Source organism: Hippopotamus amphibius, chromosome 9 (assembly GCF_030028045.1).
Source record: "Hippopotamus amphibius kiboko isolate mHipAmp2 chromosome 9, mHipAmp2.hap2, whole genome shotgun sequence".
NCBI lineage: Eukaryota > Metazoa > Chordata > Mammalia > Artiodactyla > Hippopotamidae > Hippopotamus > Hippopotamus amphibius.
The window spans coordinates 84,435,071-84,457,481 of record NC_080194.1 but is presented as its reverse complement, the minus strand read 5'-3'; the positions used below and the strand labels follow the sequence as shown (position 1 = coordinate 84,457,481).

General features: G+C 35.8%; 1 protein-coding gene across 1 annotated transcript; it reads left to right on the top strand.

The window, feature by feature from the left end:
* The first annotated feature begins 6,135 nt into the window (after nucleotides 1-6,135).
* Nucleotides 6,136-7,059, top strand: LOC130861507 (olfactory receptor 143-like). The gene has a single exon (XM_057750444.1). It carries the CDS (start codon nucleotides 6,139-6,141, stop codon nucleotides 7,057-7,059), a length of 921 nt encoding a protein of 306 aa, XP_057606427.1. The 5' UTR covers nucleotides 6,136-6,138.
* Nucleotides 7,060-22,411: the final 15,352 nt, after the last annotated feature.

The window sequence follows — 22,411 nt, the reverse complement described above, 5'->3', positions numbered from 1 at the left end:
ATCATACTATTTTCTCCTTTATTCTGCTACTGTTGTGAATTATATTGAGTGATTTTTCAGAGGTGTAACCAGTTGTGATTTCCTGTAATGAACCCCACTTAATCATAAATCCTTTTTATAGAACTCTATATTAGGTTTCTAGTATTTTATAGATAATTTTTGCACTTACGTTTATGAGGTACATTTTTTCTTTGAATTCATTGGCCTCATAAAATGTGTTTGGAAAATATTTTCTCTTTATTTTCTGAAAGAATTTGCATAAAATTGGTATTATTTCTTCCTTATACATTTGATAGAATTAACCAGGGAAGCCATTAGGGTGAAGATGTGAGCACATGTGTGTGTGAAGGATGACCTACTAATTCAGTTTATCTAATAGATAAAGGATTCTTCATGTAATCTATCTTGACCTAGTAGTTCTTTACACTCTTTCAGTTTTTCAATCTTATAAGAAAAAAATCTATATTTTATATGACAATATAGTTATTTCCAACAAGATTGTTGGCTTGAATAAATTAGTCCACCATATTTCCAGGAATAGTGCTAGTAATCTTTCGAGTGTTTACTTTCTGTGAAACAACACAAGTCTAAATGATGAACAATGGTGTTTTTAACAAACTAGAACTAAAAAAAAATATTTCCGAATTCACTGATAAGTGAACCATATCAAAATCAATACAACTGTTTAAAATATATAGATATTTTATATGTAATATTTTTAAAATTTTATTGGAGTATAGTTGATTTACAACATTGTGTTGGTTTCAAGTGTACGGCAGAGTGATTCAGTTATACACACATATTCATTCTTTTTCAGTTTCTTTTCCCATATAGGTTTTTATAAAATATTGAATAGGGTTCTCTGTTCTACAGTAGGTTCTTGCTGGTTGTCAATTTTATATATAGTAGTTGTGTGTATGTTAATCCCAAACTCCTAATTTATCATCCTCCCATGTTTCTCATTTGGTACCCATAAGTTTGTTTTTGAAATCTGTGAGTTTGTTTCTCTTTTGTAAGTTCATTTATATCATTTTTTAATTACATTCCACATATGAGTGATATCATGATATTTGTCTTTGACTTACTTCATTTAGTATGGTAATCTTTAGGTATATCTGTGTTGCTGCATATGGCACTATTTTGTTTTTTTTATGGCTAATATTCCATTGTATATATGTACCACATCTGCTTTATCCAGTCCTCTGTCTGTGAACATTTAGGTTGCTTCCATGTCTTGGCTATTGTAAATAGTGTTGCAATGAACATTGGGGTGTATGTATCTTTCCAAATTATGGTTTTCTCTGGATATATGCCCCAGAGTATTATTTTTGAGAAGGCTTTCAGGAAGCCAGAAAAAATGATAACTGCCTAGATCTGCACCTCCCAATATTTCTGGTAAAAGCAATATAGAAGAAAAAGAACAAATAAAAATTCATAAAAACAATATCCACAGCATAATCCAAAGACAAAAAATGTCCAAACTTCAAAATAACTGTAAATTAAGAAAGAAAAACTACAAATCCCAGACAGCAATCTCTCTCACTCCTGCTCTAGAGCCTTCAAGCTTTTCAGTGAGGAAGAGCAGATGGAAAATGCTGTAGCTAAGAGAGAAGAGTTGTGGTTGTGATGGATCTAATTTGATCTAAAGCCACAGTTAGAAAGAGTAAGTTCACACTAAGTGTGAAAAAGAAGAATCTGTCTTGAGAGATGAAAGTAAGATATACAGGAAGGGAATGGAAAGGATATCCAGTTTGAAGTGTCACCTCTTGGTACCTCAAGAGAAGAAAAAAGTTAAAATTATAAAAGTACCATGTGTGGAGTAAAGAAATAATAGACACTAATAAGGAGAGGTCAAATAATTTGTGTTGTAATTGTTTTAAAAATAAAATCTTAAAGACTGGAACAAGAAGAAGAAGAAAACAGGCAAAATCAAGCAAGGAGTGAGATTCTTCACTGGGTTGGTCTTTCTCCAATCCCTTCCTGAGAACGATATTCTCTTGAAATCTCACCCAGAGTTAAGCAGTTGAGTGTGAGATCATTTTTTTGGCATCAGTCATGTTTGAAAGATTCATCTTTTTTTTTAAACAGAATACTAAAATTAAAAGTACAGGCATTGAGCAGCAGATATGGAGTCTTTTCGTTTCTCTTTATTTCTTCTTATTTTGGACTCTAAAAGCTCAGAATACCTGTTGGGTAGTCTTGGGTGAAGGGTGATAATGGTTGATGCCTGCTACATGATGACACTGGAAGTTATAAAAGTAGGTATCTAGATAAGACCTACTCAATTTCCTGTGATCTGAGTATATGGAAAGGGCCATGGAGCCCCAGAGAACAAGCTAGTCCTGTGTGGTCTCATGGTAAGCCATTTTTCCCTTGAGTTATACCCCAACTCTTAGTAAGGTCCATTTTCAAATTTCAGCTGAGATAAGATCAAGCAAAGGAGTGATCGTCTCGTGGCTTGAGTCAAGGTAATAAAGGTGGAGATACATATTCATGAGGAACAGAGTAGAGTCTTCTGGTCTACACATGGAGAAAGTCTGTCTGAGAAAAAAGCCAGGTAGAACCAAGCATATTCGAATAAATGAAAGAAAGAGACACAACCTCCTGGACCCCTTGGATCCAGTCAAATCTGAAGCATCCCTGAACTTGCCAATTCAATGAACTTTTTTGTTTGTCTCAATATCATTTCACTTACAATGAAAAGTAATTATTTATTATAATGAAAAGGTTTTTAATTAATGTGTCACTACTCTACCTTGTACAAACTTCTATGATAGTACTTACTCCCTTTTTTCTGTATAGCATTGTAAGAAGCATTAATTTTTTTTTTAAATTCTAATTAGATTTTATTGTCTTCTGAAGTCTGAGACATGATCTCTTGGACAAAACAAAAAGTGTGATGTTAAAATAACAACATCAAACTGAGGCTTTCTAATTAATATAAGAAAGACTTTTTTATGTATTTATTTATTTTATTGGCTGTGCTGGGTCTTTTTTTGCTGTGTGCGGGCTTTCTTTAGTTGCGGTGAGTGGGGGCTACTCTTTGTTGTGGTGTGCAGGCTCCTCACTGCTGTGGCTTCTCTTGTTGCAGAGCATGGGCTCTAGGCACGTGGGCTTCAGTAGTTACAACACATGGGCTCAATAGTTGTGGCTCATGGGCTCTAAAGCACAGCCTCAATAGTTGTGGCACACGGGCCTAGTTGCTCCACGGCTTGTGGTATCCTCCTGGAGCAGAGATCGAACCTGTGTCGCCTGCACTGGCAGGCGGACTCTTAACCACTGCGCCACCTTTTTTGGCTGAGGATTCCACCTTCTAAGAAGCATTAATTTTATATTAAGAAAGATCTGTGTTTGAATCCTGGCTGTGCCATTAGTTGTTACAACTTTGGCAAAATTTTTTTAGCATCATCTTTGGTTTCTTCATATGTAAAACAGAAATACTTTTCTCAGATAGTTATGAAGATTATAAAGGATAAGTTAATGGAAGAGTTTAATATTGTGACTAGTGCTAGTTATCTATAAATTGTGCAGTTCTCGGTTTCTTTTGTTGCTTCTCTAATTAGAATGAGAGAACCAAGCTGCAGGATCTGCATCTTATTCCTTTTTGTATTCAGAGTACCTTGCAGCTTCAGTCCACCAAATCCATTATTTACTCTAGAGAGAACAGGGTTGTGAAGGAAAAATAATCAGCATATTTTACTCCTTAGATGTGCAAAGCATTTGCATCCTCATAATCATGTAAACACTGAATATCAATCTAACTTTAAAAAAATTAACTGTACTGGGAATATGAAGACATTAGGAAGTATATTTGCAGTGGTGGAATGTGAAAATTGGCTAGATTTAGTTTCCCAGACTGAAAATCAATTGACAAGGCATAATAGTGAAAAATCAAGAAACAACTGCATGTTATTTAGAAATATAAAGACCAAAACAAACAAAAAAGAAAAAACAGGAAGAAAGACCACTTAATAGCAGCATGAATAAAAATAAATAAGATTTACAGTTTAAATGAAGGTACTCAGTTAAACTCATTGTATATAAATGGGAGAAGATAAATGCATAAGATACTTCAGCAGCACACAGAGAGTAGAGACAGGAGAAGAGGTTGGAATAGATGTTCTATCAGAAATGATGACAGAACAAGTCTTGGAGGATGAGAAAATGGTATCCAAGTACAAGTGAGGGAGAAGGCATTTCAGACAGATGCAGTAACATGAAGCCAAGAAATTATCAAAATGTGTGAGAAGTACTACTAGAGAGTAAAATTCAAGAAATAGACACATGGGAGAAAAGGCTTTGGACACCAAATTTGGGGAGCAGACCCTAGAAGGCTCTTTCTGAGGGATTTGCATCTGTGTTGTGAGAGAAACTGAAGGGTTTTAAACAAGGGAACACAGCATTTTCGCAAGTAATTCTATATAAAATGTGCGAAGAATAGATTTCCAGAGTAGATGTGGCAGGGAAAATTCTAAAATATGACACACCCCACCCCCAATGTCTTTTCGCCTTGTATAATTTCCTCTTACTTGAATGTGGAAGGAACCATATATATATAATGATATATCACTTTAGGGATTATGCATGATATATGGTACAGTTGACCTTAAATTAGGGAGATTATCAGGGCAGGCCTAATCTAATCATATGAGCATATTAAAAGCAAAGAGTTTTTCTCAAGCCAGTGGCAGAAGGGGAAGTCAGAGAGATTCAGAGCACAGAAGGATTCAATGTACCGTTAACTGCCGAATTGAAGACAAGAGCGCTTCATGATAAGGAATGCAGTCAGCCTCTAGAAGCTGAGAGTGACCCCCAGCTGACTGCCAGGGAGGGAATGGAGCTCTCAATTCTACAACTACAGGAACGAGTTCTTCCAACCACCTGAATGAGTTTGGGAACAGATTCTTCCCCCAGAGCCTCCAGAAGGGAATGCAGCCCTGCCCACACCCTGATTTCAGCCTGGGCGGAGAATCCAGCCATGACATTCCATACCAGACATCTGACTTAACAGAACTATGACTAATAAGTGAGTGGTTTTTAAGCGACAAAGTTTATGATAATTTATTACACATCAATAAATTCTTAATGTGAACTGATACTTGGAGAAAAACATTGAGTCCCAAAGGAACCAATATTGACTTATTGACAAAGGATGTAAACACAGACTCAGTAATTTCTTCCCTAAGGAGCCTGATCAAACTCTGATCCTAAATGAGGCTCATTTTCCAAGCTTCCAAACAAGTTGCTGAGATCCACAGAGAATAAGATACATTCACACTATTAGCCTGCTGACAACAACTGTTTGGAGACACAGAACTGATGCCTTTGTCTTGCCCTGAAGACATATGCAAATCTACAAACAAAAGGGCTGTTTCCTCCTCCCTTGTCAGAACTTTTGTCTCCTTCAGGCCAGTAAGGGGAAAGGAGTGCATAAGGCCTGGTAGTAGTGAGGTCTCCAGGTAGAATGAAGTTGGGTGGCGAGTCTTCTCTGTTCTGTTGTTTCCATTCCCACCACTACAGCAGTGGAGAGATGTGGCAGGCCACCAGCCCTTCCTAAACAATTCATTGTGATTTTGAGGTAAGATTGGAAAAAGGGAATGGATAGAAGGAATGCAGGATCATAGCGGACACTCTTAGTACTTTTGCTAAGCCTGGTGCAAAGTTTTGAAAGGTAAGAGGGAGAGAGTGGATTGAGCAGTGGGCACAGTGGAGATCACAGTGACCTCACTGTCTCAAGCTTCAGGAATTTCCGTAGGAAGGAGTCCCAAGTATCACTCTGGACTCCTTTCCTCTCTTGCTGTATGGCCTTGGCCTGCCTGCCCATCTCTTTAAGATATTGTTTCCTTATCTCTCAAATGTGGACATCACTTTGGGCCCCAGCTAAAAAACTTTAACCTGGATCATGTCAGCCTGGGGCGGGTGAGGAGTTGCAGCTGTGATTTGAAAACACGGGAGGAAAAGGAGAGACGAGAGAATAAAGTTGAAAGATAAAAAGTCATCACTCTGGCTTTTCCAGAGTGCTTTCCCAACAGCACTGTCCCAGTGAAATAAGTCCTCAGTCTACAAACAATGGATCTCAGTCTTTTCTTGATGTGACATTGTTTTCTCATTTCCTCACAGATCACACCCCTGCCGATAATGTCTGTGGATAATGACTCTTCAGTAACTGAGTTCATCCTGGTAGGGTTTACAGACCAAAGTCAACTCCAGTTACCCCTCTTCTTCCTCTTCTTATTGAACTATATGGTCACTGTGGTAGGGAATTTGAGCTTAATTAATCTGATATGCCTGAACTCTCATCTTCATACTCCCATGTATTTTTTCATCTTCAACCTATCCTTCATAGATCTCTGCCACTCCTTGGTCATTACCCCTAAACTGCTAATGAGCCTTGTGTCAGAGAACATCATTTCCTTTGCAGGATGCATGACTCAGCTGTTTCTTTTCTGTTTCTTTGTCCATTCTGAATGCTATGTGTTGACAGCCATGGCCTATGATCGCTATGTGGCCATCTGTCAGCCCCTTTTGTACATGGTCACTATGTCCCCACAGGTCTGTTCTCTGCTGATGTTTGGTTCATATGTATTGGGGTTTGCCGGTGCCATGGTCCACACAGGGGACATGGTCAGATTGTCCTTTTGTGATTCCAGTATCATAGATCATTACATGTGTGACATCTTCCCCCTCCTCCAGCTGTCCTGCAGCAGCACTGATGCCAATGAGCTGGTGGATTCCATTATTGTGAGCACAGTTGTAATAATATCTAGCTTCATTATTTTTGTTTCTTATGCTTTGATCCTCTCCAATATCCTCCACATCTCATCAGCTCAGTGTTGGTCCAAAGCCTTCAGCACTTGTGGCTCCCACATAATAACTGTTGCCCTTTTCTATGGTTCTGGGTTGTTCACACATCTCAAGACCTCTTCTGTGGGCCAGGGGAAGTTCTTCTCAGTATTTTATACCCATATAGTCCCCATGTTGAACCCCCTCATCTATAGTCTAAGGAACAAGGATGTCAAACTTGCTCTGAAGAAAACCCTAAAGAGAGTTGCAAACTAAGCAGAACCAGTATTGCTGGGTTGTTTGGGGGGGGGGGGTTCCCGTAATTTTCTTCAGAACAGGGTTTTTGCCTTAGATCCTTTTTGCTCTTTAATCATGCCATTTAAACATGCAAATATTATTGACTCTCATGATTGTTCTGAGTTCCATACTCACTCACTGAATGAGCTTTATTCTTATCAGTGGGCTCCAGAGACTCAGCTTGATTCCTACTCCTTTTCACACCACCTCCCACTTTGCCTCTTTCCATGTACTTTTCATACATCAGCATGAATGTAGTCTGATGCGGCCACCCCTCTTTGTTTTCCCTAAAAACAATGTTAATGTAGCCCTTTCTGTTTTTAACCATTTCAGGAATTTCTAATATGGAGGTTATAAATTTTCTAGAATTTCAGCACTCTTTTAGTCATGGTTTCTATACTACTGCATTTCCAAACGCAGCAAAGCTTCAATAGTATCTTAGTTAACAGGGATCACAGGTATTAGCTTATAACTATGGAATATGTTAGTACCAATTAGGAACTGAGAGAAATGAACCTAGTTATTTTAAATCAATTTAGTCTGACTTGTTATAATAGCATCAGGATTGTGATATACTATATATGTATATATACATGTATCAGTTTGTCATAATTTTGTTTACATCTCTGCCTAATCAAATAGAATCTGACCACCAAGTGTTTATCCTTTCTCCTACATGGTTAGACTAGAATCTGGTAAAATAAATATTCATGAAATTAGTAGCTTGAACTTGTTTGATACAGATTTTTGTCTAAAGCAAACTAAAAGTTTATGTTAGTAACTGAAAAGAGTCTGGTTTGATACAATAGAAATGCCATTCTTTTTTCTTTTTTCAGTTTGGAGTACAACCTTTTGCATTTCTGATAAGACAGGTCTAGTGGTGATGGAATCCCTCAGCTTCTGTTTTTTCCTGGGTCTATATTAACATAGGTATCTTTCAAATTGACTAATGTTTCAAGTAAACAGCACTCTTGTTTGCAAAGTAGCATATTCTTCCTGAAGAATTTGGATCCGCTTTGGAAAGAGGAAGAACTGTTTGGTTTGGTTACAACAGAAAATTAGGAAAAGCATGCAATTTTACCTTCAGAAACTAAGATAAAATAGGGATGTGTTGTACTACTTATTGTATACTTGAAATTTAAAACCTGTCTCCAAATGTAACTATGCCGTTGCTGTGCATGCAAAGCAGCTGTGGCATTTTTAGCAGCTGAATTATAACAGACACATTTCTACTATCGTGCACAGTCCTCAAACTTGACTTGAACCGTCGTTAAAATGGATTGCATTTCAGTTTCCTCAGTAGGATTGATAGTTCTCTTGCCCTAAATTTTAGGCTACTAGAATGCTAGGTATCAGATACCACACTGAGAAAACTACCCTTCATGATTGGTGTGTTACCTTCAAGTCTTTTTTCTTTACATCTGCAGATATATTTAGGGGGAAATTGGAGTGATATTACACATAAATTTATGCACTCTTTTCCCAGTTTTACTGAGATAAAACTGACAAATAAAAATTGCATTTATTTAAGGTGTAAAACATGATGATTTTGTGTGTGTATATATATTTAAATACACACACACATTGTGAAATGATTACCACAATCAAGGTAATTAACAAATCCAGCAACTCACATAGTTAGCACTTTTTGTGCGTGGTAAAAACACTTAAGATCTACTCCCTTAGTAAATTTAAAGTATAAATCCCCAGAACTTATTTGTATTATAATTGCAAGCTGGTACCCTTTGACCAACATCTCACCATTCCCTACACCTCTTAGCCCCTGACCACCACCATTCTACTCTCTGCTTCTATGAGTTTGACTTTTTTAGATTCCACATATAAGTAGACATGCAGTATTTGTCTTTCTGTGTCTGGCTTATTTCTGTTAGCACGGTGTTCTTGAGGTCCATCCATGTTGCAGATGGCAGAATTTCCTTCTTTCATGGGTGAATAATATTCCTGTGTGTATGTGTATGTGTGTGTGTGTGTGTATCACATTTTCTTTATCCATTCATTCACTGATGGACATTTTGGTTGTTTCCATATCTTGGTTATTATAAATAATATTGCAATGAATTTGGAACTATAGATATTTCTTCAAAATCCTGATTTCATTTCCTTTGGATACATACCCAGAAGTGGAATTGCTGGATCGTATGGTAGTTCTATCTTTAATTTTTTGAGGGGCCGCCATACTGTTTTCCACAGAGGCTGAACGAATGTACATTCCCACCAGCAGTGTACAAGGATTCCCTTTTCTCGACATCCTCACTAACACTTGTTACTGCTTGTCTTTTTGATAAAAGCCATCCTAACAGGTGTGAGGTGATATCTCATTGTGGTTTTGATTTTCATTTCCCTGATAATTAGTGATGTTCACCACTTTTTCCTATACCTGTTGGCCATTTGTATGTCTTCTTTGGAAAAATATCTACTCAGTTCCTTTATCCATTTTTTAATCAGGTTTTTGTTTGTTTCTTTTTTGTTTTTTTCCTCTGGAGTTGTATGTGTCCCCTGTATATTTTGCATATTAACCCCTTATCAGGTATATGGTTTGCAAATATTTTTTCCCATTCCGTAGGATGCCTTTTCATTATATGGATTGTGTCCTGTGCTCTTGCACTCTATTTTTTGATCCCTTTCTTTCATGAGCATTTTCCTATTTCAGTAAAGATTTCCTTCTTTCAAAGCACTGTGCCTAATGCCATACACTCTCATGCCTTTTAGACTTCTTACTGATGTTTCTTCTTCTTAAGATGCAATTTCCTCTGGAAAGTTCTCTTTTACCACATTCTTTTACCATCACCACCATCTCTATCTAGATTTTTCTCCTTTTCTGTATGTACATGTAGAATTAATAACTCATTATATAAGGGAAATGCAGCTTCTTAGTATTGGGGTTCTTTTAGTTATTTAGTTTTTGAGTCCATAATGCATTCACGTGGTTCAAAATTCAAAAGCTACCAAAGGGTGTACAATGAAAAGTCTCCCCTTATACTCAATGCCCCTCTAGTCACCCAGTTGTTCTCCCAGGAGGCATTGAATCCTATCAGTTACTGTCAGTGCTGTCAGTGACATTTTATTCATATATATTAAAGTTCACATATGTTATCCCACTGATTTTACAGAAATGGTAGCATTCTGTATGCACTCTGGTTTAACCTGCTTTTTATCTTATATGTACCATTTCTTGAGACACGACTAGAGAATAAGTAAGACTTAAGTCCAGGCAAGAGTAAATTCAGAAGACTAGTGAAGTCCCAGGATGATAGCTGTGCAGCTAGCCTAAAAGCAACCAGTTCAGACTGGAAAAGAGGTTTAGGAGGGTTTTTCCCACTTAACAATACATTTTGGAGATCATACGAGATATATATATCTATGTATATATGGATATATATATATATAAAGATATATGTATAGTCTTAATTTTTAATATACCTATATAAAAATTTTTGTACAAATGTCCAAAAAAATATTTGATCAGTCTCTTTTTGATGGATAACTAGGTTAATCCCAGGTGTTTGTTGTTGTTAAAACCAGTACATAAAATCGTTAGGCATGTGTATAAGTTTTTAGAGTGCAGTTTATTAAGCCTAAGGATATGTATGTATGTAAACTTGATGAATATTGTCCAGTTGCCCTAATAGAATCTGTTTCTTTGATTCACATAAGTTTAAATTGCCTCTCACTCCAAATCCGTCATTCTGTACTTTTTTTCATTATACTGAGGCTAAGCCTCTAGAGATTATATTTTTACTTTGCCAGCTGGCTTACTATTCGGTTTCACCCATATTCAGTGCTGCTGCCAGAAATAAAAAGCATCTTAAAAATATGAAAACAAATTGAAACAAGTTAAAGGAAGATGACCTGAATTTTCTTGACATCAATTTAATCGCATGCAAGGAGAAAACAGCAAATGTTCCACTTACAAATGTCATACTGGATATTATGTAAATAAACCACTGACTAGAGTTGAAAATATAAGTTCACTTTTTCAGTAAATATGAGAAAACAAATATGTGGGCATGTATCTTGGGGGATAATCTTCTATTCGATGTCATGTTGGTGAGATTGAGTGCCCATCTTCCCACTGCAGAATCCTTGTACGAGAGAAACACCTCCCCCATGTCCCTCGGCTCACAGAAAAGCGGCACATTGACCTAGACTCAGCCAACTGCATGCTTCCACCTGAGAAATTAATCTTATGGGAATAATGTGAACACAATGGGACAGTTGGGAACCATTTTGGTGGCTGCAGCAGGGTCCAGGGGCCATGTCAGTTGTATGGAGCAAGTCTTGTGACAAGACTGTTCCTGCTGAAATATTTCCTGCTCTTGGCCTCTGGGTTACCTTGCTTCTGCCTTTTCTCCTAGTATAGTTTTACAGGCTCACACCAAGTGCCAGCGTCCCTGATATTCTTTCTGTAAATTACTAGAGTCATTTTCTTACCAACATAAATCTTGAGGCAGTATTTTCCCCTGCATCCATATATGCCAAATCATGGACCAACTGGCAAAATATATGTATGTGAAAAGTTAAACGTTGTGAAAACTAGTTTTAGGGTATTTTGATTCATAATTAATAATTGAAGGTGATAGTTTTTGTAATGTCCTCTGAACCTCACTTATCAAAGGAGAAAATTCTAGCTTCTTACTCTGGCAAGTAACGTCATTATTGGCTTTGCCAGTAATGAGTCCTCTTTCATGTAGCATCAACCTATCTGCTACAATTTGGGAGTTTTGCCACTAGAAACTGTTAGAGATAAGTTACGTATAAATTTTGCTTCTATTAAAAAGTATGAGGAAGACAGGATCAAAAAGACTTAATTCACCTGGATTGTCTAATTTAAGCTACTTTCAAACCACATTCTAAGGGTATTTGGTGATAATACCGTGGCACTTTGGTCACCAGCTAAATTCAACATAATTTAACTGACTGTGGACTCTGGAACCCATAATATTTTTCCAGGATTAAATGTAGAACAGAAGAGAATAAACAAGACAGTAAATACCAGATAACGTTCATTGTCTCTCAGCTCTACAGTCTTTTCTCCTCTGTATTTCCAAGGTTAGAAACCTGTTGCCTACATATCAGAAACACTCCTGACATCTTGATACAATAGCAAATAATTGAAATATGTCCCTTGTTCTGAAAGAGCTGAAAGTCTGTGGTGGAATCTGACAAATATTTATACTCACAGTGAGGTTAATAGGTACATTGGTACCCAAGCATGCAATATTGGTTTAAGAGGCTGGGAGACTTAATGGGGAAAGTGATGTTTAAACAGAGAACAGAAGAAGGAAACGAGTTAACTGAACAAAAGTAGAAGTGTGTATTATCGGATGAGAAGTGTGGGAGCACAACAGGGAGAGCGTATTCAACAACGAAGAGTGTGAAGAAAGGCCAAAGATGACAGAGCATGAAGCATTCCAGGGAGAGCATAAGCATGCAGTGGAATTTATATGGCAATTATGAATTAGGATTGTAAGGAAATACAACAGAATGTTAACAGCAGTTCCTTTTGGATGATGAATTCTAAGGTGTGGCCTAGAATTTAGGGTGGGGATCTACTCAGTCCTAGCAGGGGCTGGAATATAATCAGGTGTCCAGAGCTAAGGCTAGGTGCCTATAGAAGAAGCTAGGGGTTATTGCTGCGGGCCAAAGAGGATGAAGGCTCATGGAGATTTAGCATGTGCCCACCAACTACTGAGTTTAGGAATAGGGCTAATATCTCTGATTGATTGACATAAATACCTATATTACCCATTTTGGTTTCTTTCAGCTCAGAAATGAATATAGACAAACCAGCAGAACACAGACCTCAGAACTTGAGACTGTGTATTACTGGGGAAGCGTAGAAAGACACCTCCCCTCCAAGTTAACCAGCCTGAGAAACTTGCTGTTTTCTACATACCTCTATTATTTAGAAGTAGAACACTAAATGAATTCACAGCTCTAATCTTTCTTGCAGTGATGACTCTCCTAAATTGCCTGAAGAAATAATTAGTGGTAATACTCATTGATTCATTAATTCGATCATTCTACAAAAAAATTTTGAACACCTATTATGGTAGGTGCTACATGTGGAATATAACGCAGAACAAAACAGAGTTCCCTACATTCATGAACTCACAGTATGTAAGGAATTGTAGTTATGAAATATCCTATTTTCCTAATTTTTGTGATTGAATATCAAACAGAAAATAGGTCAAAATGTGATTATGATTAAGAAAAATCAACCCATGAAGGGAGTAATTTGGTTTCACTCAGAGAAAAATGGCCCTTTTTCATTTGTGATTAATATTGTTCCTTTTTAAAAGAGAGAAGTTTTTTGGTATCACCCAATCTTTCCCAAGTGTGATCAGTATTACAATTGTAATTAACAAATGAAAAACACCAAATAATTTATTTCATTATGAAAGCTAATGATAACGGGCATTTGCTAATGATAATGTTTGGGTGAGATTTACTGTGACTCAGAGAGTCGCCTAATAACTGTGGAAGAGGAAAAGTGAACTCTTAGCTAAGATCACTGAGAAAACCTGCCTGGAAGATTTTGATCTTCCAGCACCTGTTTCTAAAACTTTCTCTTTTAAGTAGGATAGATAGAGTTGGAGGTTAAGACAAAAACCCAATAGCATTAAACACGTTTAGTTTGCTAACTGAACACAGATTTGGGGAAAACCTTCAGGATCTAGGGCTAGGCATAGATTTTTAAGACTTGATATCAAAAGCACAGTCTATAAAAGGAAAAATTTGTAAATTTAGATTAACCAAAATTAAATGTTTGGCTCTGTCAAATGCACTGCTACAAGGATAAAAAGACAGGGAGATAAGGAGAAAATATTTGCAAGCATATATCTCACAAAGGTATGCAGATTATATAAAGAACTCTCAAAAAACTCAAAAGTAAAAAAAAGAAACAATTAGAAAATGAGAAAAAGACATGAGTATAAAAAGACATTTCGCTGAAGAGGACATGCAGGTGGCAAATAAGCCCATGAAAAGATGTTCAACATTATCAAGCAAACACAAGACCACAATAAATTAACATTACATATTCATCAGAATGGCTAAAGTAAAAAAATAGTGACAGTACCAAATGCTGACAGTGATATAGAAAAATTGAATCACTCATAAATTCCTGGTGGGGATGTAAAATTATAATCACTCTGGAAAACAGTTTGTTAATTTCTTCTAAAACTGAACACATGATTACCTAGTATTTACAACCTTGGGCATATATTCCAAAGCAAGGAAAACTTATCTTCACACAAAAACTGGGTGAACTATTGATGCAGGCAACAACCTAGATGAATTTCAAGTGAATTATGCTGAGTGAAAAGAGTCAATCCCAAAATGTTACATATTGCATTGTTTCATTTATATAATATTAATTAAATGAAAGCGTAATACAGGTAGAGAGCATATTAGTGGTTTATGGATTAGAGTTGAAGGCTCGAAATGAAGTTTAAGGAGGAAACACAAGTTAAGAACATCACAAGGGATCTTTGTGGTGATAAAACCGTTCTGTATATTGACTGTGGTATTGAGTACACAAACCTGCATATGTGACAAAAATTGTGTAGAATTAAACACACATGCATACATGAATGAATAAAAGTAAAACTAGGAAAATCTGAATAAGATCAATGCGTTGTATCAGTGTCAGTATCCTGGTTGTGCTGTCATATGAGGGTGAGTCAAAAATTATCCATACCCTGGCTGAAGAATTTATAGAAGTTTTAATATAACCAGAGTGAGGATAATTTTTGACTCATCCTTGTACTATAGTCTTAATATGTTACCATTGGGGAAAATTGAATAGAGGATACATGGTATCTTGAATTTAACTTGAGATGAACAATATCAATGTAATCAATGTTGTACGTACTAGAACAGCTTTCTTATTTAGTGTGTCCTTAATGCACATTGTTATGCGGCATTCCATGTACATGTTGCTCCTACCTGAATAAATTTCCAACTAATAAAGCCACCCCACACACCGAGGGGTTCCAAAAATTCAAAATGTGCCCACTAGAAGTGTGTGTGTTAAGTGCTTATTTCATCTCACATCCATACAGATTGATGACAGTAAAGTTACATTCAAACAACTTAGGCTCAGTATTCAAAACCAAAGAGTTGATCATATATCCCCAATCCCTACATGCTTGTATAACTCATTCTCCTTGTGTGTTTGAGGTTGCCCATGCCCAGCACAACCAAAATCCACCTTTCTTCCCTACCCTTTCCACTACTTCTGCATCCAGGTGACTTTTTAGTTATTCTGTACCTGGACTATCCTTCCATAAATTTCAATTCTCTTCATTTCCAAAAGCATGCACACTCTCCCTTTCCAGGGAAGACTTCTGCCAGCTTTATAGCAACTAAAGCTTCATACAGTCCTGAACATAAAGGAAAAAGGAAGACCAAGGCTTCAATATATTCAGTTTCTGGACTTCTTAAAGATTTAGGAACTCCATCATCTCCATATTACATATCACATAGCACAGTGATTCATGATATGTGACTCACTAAAGTGAATCACAGATGTTTTTATTCTGTGTTTCACTTGGATTTTTATTGTTTAGACTAAGTGTACAATTTCATCTAAAAATCAATAACGATTGTGTTATTTATAAAAGCAAGTAAAAGCAATACTTATTTAACAGGAGTTCAGATAAGCCCAGAGGAGATTCATAGTGTCTGATGAGGTTGTTGGTTTCATTAATTCTTGGTGAGATGGTCTGACTTGTGTCCATATTTATTTGTTGGGATAGATGCTTCATGAGAACCAGAAGCATATCTGCATAGCTTAGTGCTATATCCCCAGTGCTAAATGCAGGGCCCAGTACCTCATAGATGCTCGTTTAAATGCTCCTTACAGGGATATGTGAAAAAGGAAAAAAGCAATGAAAGTGGCCACCATCCAGAGCAGCAGATGTGTGTGGGATGTGGGAAACAAGGGACCAAGGAAGTGGAATTCTGTGTCAGGGGCTGGTAACAGCCTTGGAGAATGTGGCTGTACTCCCATGGGTTGGTCTCTGAGCTCTGGTGAGAGAGGGCAGCAGGCACATCTGACAGAAACTCAGGGGCAGGAGCAGCTGATTTCCTCCTCTGCGTGGCAATGTATCCTCCAATCTTGGGGTACAGGGAAGGTTGCAGAAGAGAGTAGTATGCTGCCAGTGAGAAGACTGTTTCCTGAGCACAACGAGATCTTTCTGGAAACTCCCAGAAATTCTTGAGAAAACTTCACAGGAATTGAATTCCTGCATTAGCTAGTGGAAGTACAAGCAGACAAAAACTATCTACTTTAATGAATCACTAGCAGTTTTAAAATCTTAAAATTAGAGGTTGTCTAGTGCATCTACCCCCAAACATGGTGAAATACCTTTTAAGACATTTCTGGCAAATGATCGTTCAGCTTCTTCCCAGTTATTTCTAGTCATGATCACTTGGAAGAAGAGACATTTCAGATTATAGATGTCATGAATCTGACAAAATCCCAAACTCTGTTAAATGGGTATAAATCATCTGTAAAACCCACAGACCCTTTAAAATGTTGCAAAGCAGTAAAACAGTAATTGCTTTTAATTCTCAGAATATTAAATTCCTGTGGGGAGCAGGATTACAATTTAAAAATTTGTGAAACTCTTCTTGCACTCTAGAAATTAACTTCAAGACACATCATCCAGTCACATTGCTGTAAGGATTTTGAAGTACCTATATTTGTTTTATAAAAAGTTGTATAAATTTTAATTATGATAGTTATAAAAATGTCATTTTAAATACAAAGAAAAGAAAGAGCCAGGTCAGTACAAGAATGGAGACACAACTCACAAGAGAAACTTTTAAACACTGAACCAAGTAGTTCATTTAAGCAGCCACCAGGTTGTGCTGGTGACTCAGTGAAGTTGTTTTCAAAAAAAGTGAATTTCGCTTAAAATTTATATTTTGCATCTTCTTAGGCCCCTAAATGTATAACCAGAGATTTTACATAACTGCTTATATAAAATTTTCAATTCACTGTTAAAACACATAAACTTTTTAAAAAGATTTTTTTAGAGCAAAATTTAAATTAGGCAGGTTGAATATATTCAATTTGCAAAACTTACTGAATGCTTACCATGTTGTGTAGTGAAGAAAAAAAGGGTGAGACATGGTAATCACAATATAAATAACATGTACAAATATAAACTAATTATTCCAGTGTAACAAATAACTGGAATCTAAGCTCTGGGTATTTTTTGTTTTGTTTTGTTTACTGCTCTATTCCCAATACCTGAAATATAGTAGGAGTACAATAAAAATTTGAGTGAATGAAAGATTTGACGTTAATGATTATATAATACATATTTATAGAAAATGTCACAAACATAAAAACCAATTTTTATGTTCTCTGGTTTTAAATGCTCACCAATATAATTTATGATCTAAACTTGCTCCTATAAAACAGTGTGTGTAACCATCTTAAAACCATTTGATAAAAATTTAAATTTTACAAATCCCCAAGGCTCTGATATATACCTCCAAGGAGTAATTTTATTTGCCAATCTTTAGACTAAATGGTGTTAAAAAGATAAATTCTTTCTTTTGTGTATTCTCACCAGAATATTTTACATCACTAAATTGCTTTCTGACATTATCTGTTCTTAATTTACTTTCATATATACAAAATCACTTGACAATAAATCTTTTTATTTTGAACTGTATGCAGTATCCCTAAAGATTCTGATTCTGATGTATTCCCATTATGAGGTTGATCCATCCTCCAATCTCGTGAGAGTTATTGTTGAAAACAAACTAAGGTTAAATGTTCCCTTATAGCTGCCTTTCTTCACCCAGCCCTGGAGACAAACTTTTTAAGAATATCTGCAATTATCTACTTGGGAATCTAAACCAAAGTAAACTATACCTCACAGGGATTTGGGACACCAACACTGTGTCTATCCACTTTTATGCTGATTTGCAATGATTTCTCCAGATTGTTGCGCTCTCTGTTCCTCTCATATTTCTCTTTTTCATATTCCTATTTCTTTACATTCCTTTCTAGAAAGCAATGTGTATTTGTGCAAAAAAGCTTAGGAGTCAGAGCCAAATAAAGTGGAGTTTAAAAATAGGATCTGCCACATTCTGGTGACCTTCAGCAGATTCTTCGCTCTGAAATTCAGTTTACTTGTCTGTAAAAGATGATAGGAGAATACGCATTATTTCTACCTTCTAAGAAGCTAAAGACAAGTGGGAGTTGCATGGAAAGGTACAGTTCACTGCTGGGAAGTTTCTCTTCCACATTTCTTTCCTTTTTCAAAGAGGAATAAAAGATCTTCATTTGCACCAGGGAGCTATTTTTGGACAGTTAAGAAAATAAAGAAACCTCATGCTGCAGATAGCCCTTTGGTCCTTAGCTAAGGACAATATAGTGTGGTTTTCACTCTTAAAATTATGGAACCCAGAATATTTGTCCAAAACTTGGAAACAGCTAGAAAATAAAAGGAGCTATAAATACAAATGAATAAGAGTGAAATGTTACATTTTACCTAATATAGCATGAGTTACTCAGGGTCAGGAAAAAAATTTGACAAGTGAAATGTCTCTGTGAATTTAGTCCAAAGAGGGCAGGCAGTTTGATGAGCATTATATATAGCTAGAAATAAAAGTAAATGGAATAAATCCAATAGGGTTTTTAGTTCTAGCTGAGAGAGAGAGAGAGAGAGATCCAAACTTCAAATTGGCTCTATCAAGACCTATTTTATGAGGTGAATTTAGTGAACATTGTATGATGAATTTTAATAGATATTTTCTCAGCATCCATGGAGATGATCATACAATTTTTCTCTTTAGCTCTATTAATAAATAAATTATGTTAGCAAATTTCCTAATATTGAACCATCCATGCAGCCATGTAATATGCCCTATTTAGATATAATGAGAACTGTTTTTTCTGCTGCTGAAATATCTGCTGATATTTTATTTAGGATTTTTGTATTGATTTCATAAATGAGGTTGGTTCTTGTGGATTTTGGCATCAGTGTTATACTTATCTCATAAAAATACTTTTGGAGTTTTTCTTCTTCATAAAATTCTTCTGTGAAACCATTTGGGACTGGTAATTTTGTAATATAACTCTTGACAACTTTATTTTATGGAATTGAACTCTTTAGGTTTTCTACATGTTCCAGCATTAGTTTTACTACATTACATTTTCCATGAGAATGGACTGTTTCATCCAAGATTTTTAACCCATTTGAATGGAGCAAAACAAAGTAGTTTGAAGGTTTTTTTTATTTCTTCTATTTCTATTTCTCCCATATTTCTTAAATTTAGTATTTGTCCCCCCTCCTTTTTTTCTGAATTTGAAATAGTAGTTGATCTACCAGTTTTGCAAAGAAGAAGCTAATTTATTAATAAATTCCACTGTTTTTTATATTCTAATTCAATATTATTTATTTTAACTTTATTACCACTCTCTATTTTTACTTAATGTTATTGTTTTTTCCTGATTTATTAAGTGCTTAATTTATTTTCATTATGCTACTTATTGATACAGTATTTAAGGTTATGGTTTATATTTCTGCTTTAGCAGTACACACATCCCATGAGCTGTGAAGTGTGGCATTTTCATATCTCTTTTCTAGATGTTTTGTGATTTTGCATTTTTCACTCACCTGTAAGTACCTTTAAAGTTAGTTTTTATTATTTAGGTAGTAGAGGACTTTTGTTTTCTTAATTACTTACATAATTAAGTTTTAGATTTATTACATGGTGATCAGAAGATATTGTCTGTACTGTTTCTAATATATAACATTTATTGAGGTTTGCGTTTGTGACCTAATACCTATTCAATTTATGTGACTGACTTGACTTCTTAATAAGAAGATGTGTTTCTAGTTTCTAGGAAACAGAACTAAACACATACAGATAATAAACACATACAGATAAACATACACATTATATATGGTATATCATTAAATGATATAAATAAATTATATTTATCTGATTCTTTTATTTAGACAGAATTTTCTGTGTCTTTTTCTGTTTTTCAGTAAACTTGTTTTATCATGAACTGAGAAAGGTAATTTAAAATTTCCTTCCACTAGTGATTTATTTCTTCTTACAAGTCCTGCTGTTTTACTGTTTAGGGCATAGAGAGTCAAAACTGTCACATATATATTGTAAAATTTGCCCTGTGACATTATCAGGTTTGCTTGCTTAATAGTTTTGGCCTAACATCCATTCTAGCTGATACCCATACTGTTGATATTTGTTCATTTGTTCATATCTTTGGCCACTATTTTATTTTCAATCTCTGAATCACTTGGTTTCAGATAGGTTTTTGTATGTAGCATGGATTTGTATTTTGCTTTATGATCCAGCCTGATCCTTTTTCAATTAATAAAGAGGTTAGGACATTTACATTTATTTATATAATAAGTGTTTGCTTTAGTTCTACCGAAATATTTTATGTTATGACTTCTCACTTTATTTTTTTAAGTCACTAACTATGTGATTTGACTTTCTTCTTCCTGATGTGTGTGAAATTTTGATACTTACAAAGGTTTGTATTTTTATAATGATGAATGCTGTTATAAAAACTTTATAAATTACCCTTACTGTGTCTATCAGTTCCCCACTATAATTCAATGATACAGCTAATACATTTCCTCTTCTTATCCTCTCTGCTTCCTTTTTTCTACAATTAAGTTTTACCCAAAAATAAATTTTCCTTAGTGCCTATTATAATTATTTTTTTTCTATTTAAATCTCATTTTTTTCAGATCTTTATTAGAGTATAATTATTTTACACTGTTCTGCCAATTTCTGCTGTACAACAAAGTGAATCAGATGTACTTGTACATATATCCCCATGTGCCCTCCCTCTTACCTCCCTATCCCACCCTTCTAGGTCATAAACAATCATTGAGCTGATGCCCCTGTGTTATGCAACAACTTCCCACTAGCTATCTGTTTTACATTTGGTACTGCATACATGTCAGTGCTACTCTCTCACTTAGTCCCAGCCTCCCCTTGCCCCCTCCCTGTGTCCTCAAGTCCATTCTCTACATCTACATCTTTATTCTTTCCCTGCCACTGGGTTCATCAGTACCGTTTTTTTTAGATTCCATATATGTGTTAGCATACTGTATTTGTTTTTTTCTTACTGGCTTACATCACTCTGTATGACAGACTCTAGGTCCATCCACCTAAATACAAATAACTCAATTTCATTCCTTTTTATGGCTGAGTAATATTCCATTGTATGTAGGTGCAACATCTTCTTTATCCATTTATCTGTTGATGGACATTTAGGTTGCTTCCATGTCCTGGCTATTATAAATAGTGCTGCAGTGAACATTGTGGTACATGTTTCTTTTTGGATCATGGTTTTCTCAGGGTATATGCCCAGGAGTGGGACTGTTGGGTCATATGGTATTTCTATTTTTAGTTTCTTAAGGAACCTCCATACTGTTTTCCATAGTGGCTGTACCAACTTACATTCCCACCAACAGTGCAGGAGGGTTCCCTTTTCTCCACAGCCTCTCCAGCATTTATTGTTCCTAGATCTTTTGATGATGGCCATTCTGACTGGTGTGAGGTGATACTTCATTGTGGCTTTGATTTCCTTTTCTCTAATGATTAGTGGTGTTGAGTATCTTTTAGTGTGTTTGTTAACCATCTATATGTCTTCTTTGGAGAAATGTCTATTAGGTCTTCCACCCATTATTGGATAGGGTTGTTTGGTTTTTTGATATTGAGCTGCATGAGCTGCTCATATATTTTGGAGATTACTCCTATGTTCATTGCTTCATTGGCAAATATTTTCTCCCATTCTGAGGGTTGTCTTCTTGTCTTGTTTATGGTTTCCTTTGCTGTGCAAAAGCTTTTAAGTTTCATTAGGTCCCATTTGTTTATTTTTGTTTTTATTTCCATTATTCTAGGAGGTGGGTCACAAAGGATCTTGCTTTGATGTATGTCGTAGAGTGTTCTGCCTATATTTTCCTCTGAGAGTTTTATAGTGTCTGACCTTACATGTAGATATTTATTCCATTTTGAGTTTATTTTTGTGTATGGTGTTAGGGAGTGTTCTAATTTCATTCTTTTACATGTTGCTGTCCAATTTTCCCAGCACCACTTATTGAAGAGGCTGTCTTTTCTCCATTGTATATTCTTGCCTCCTTTGTCAAACATAAGGTGACCATATGTGTGTGGATTTATCTCTGGGCTATGTATCCTGTTCCATTGTTTTTGTGCCAGTACCATACTGCCTTGATCACCCTAGCATGTAGTATAGTTTGAAGCCAAGGAGCTTGATTCCTCCAGCTCTGTCTTT

Coding starts and splice junctions, on each gene's coding strand:
- LOC130861507 (XM_057750444.1), top strand. CDS start 6,139: ATGTCTGTGGATAATGACTCTTCAGTAACTGAGTTCATCCTGGTAGGG.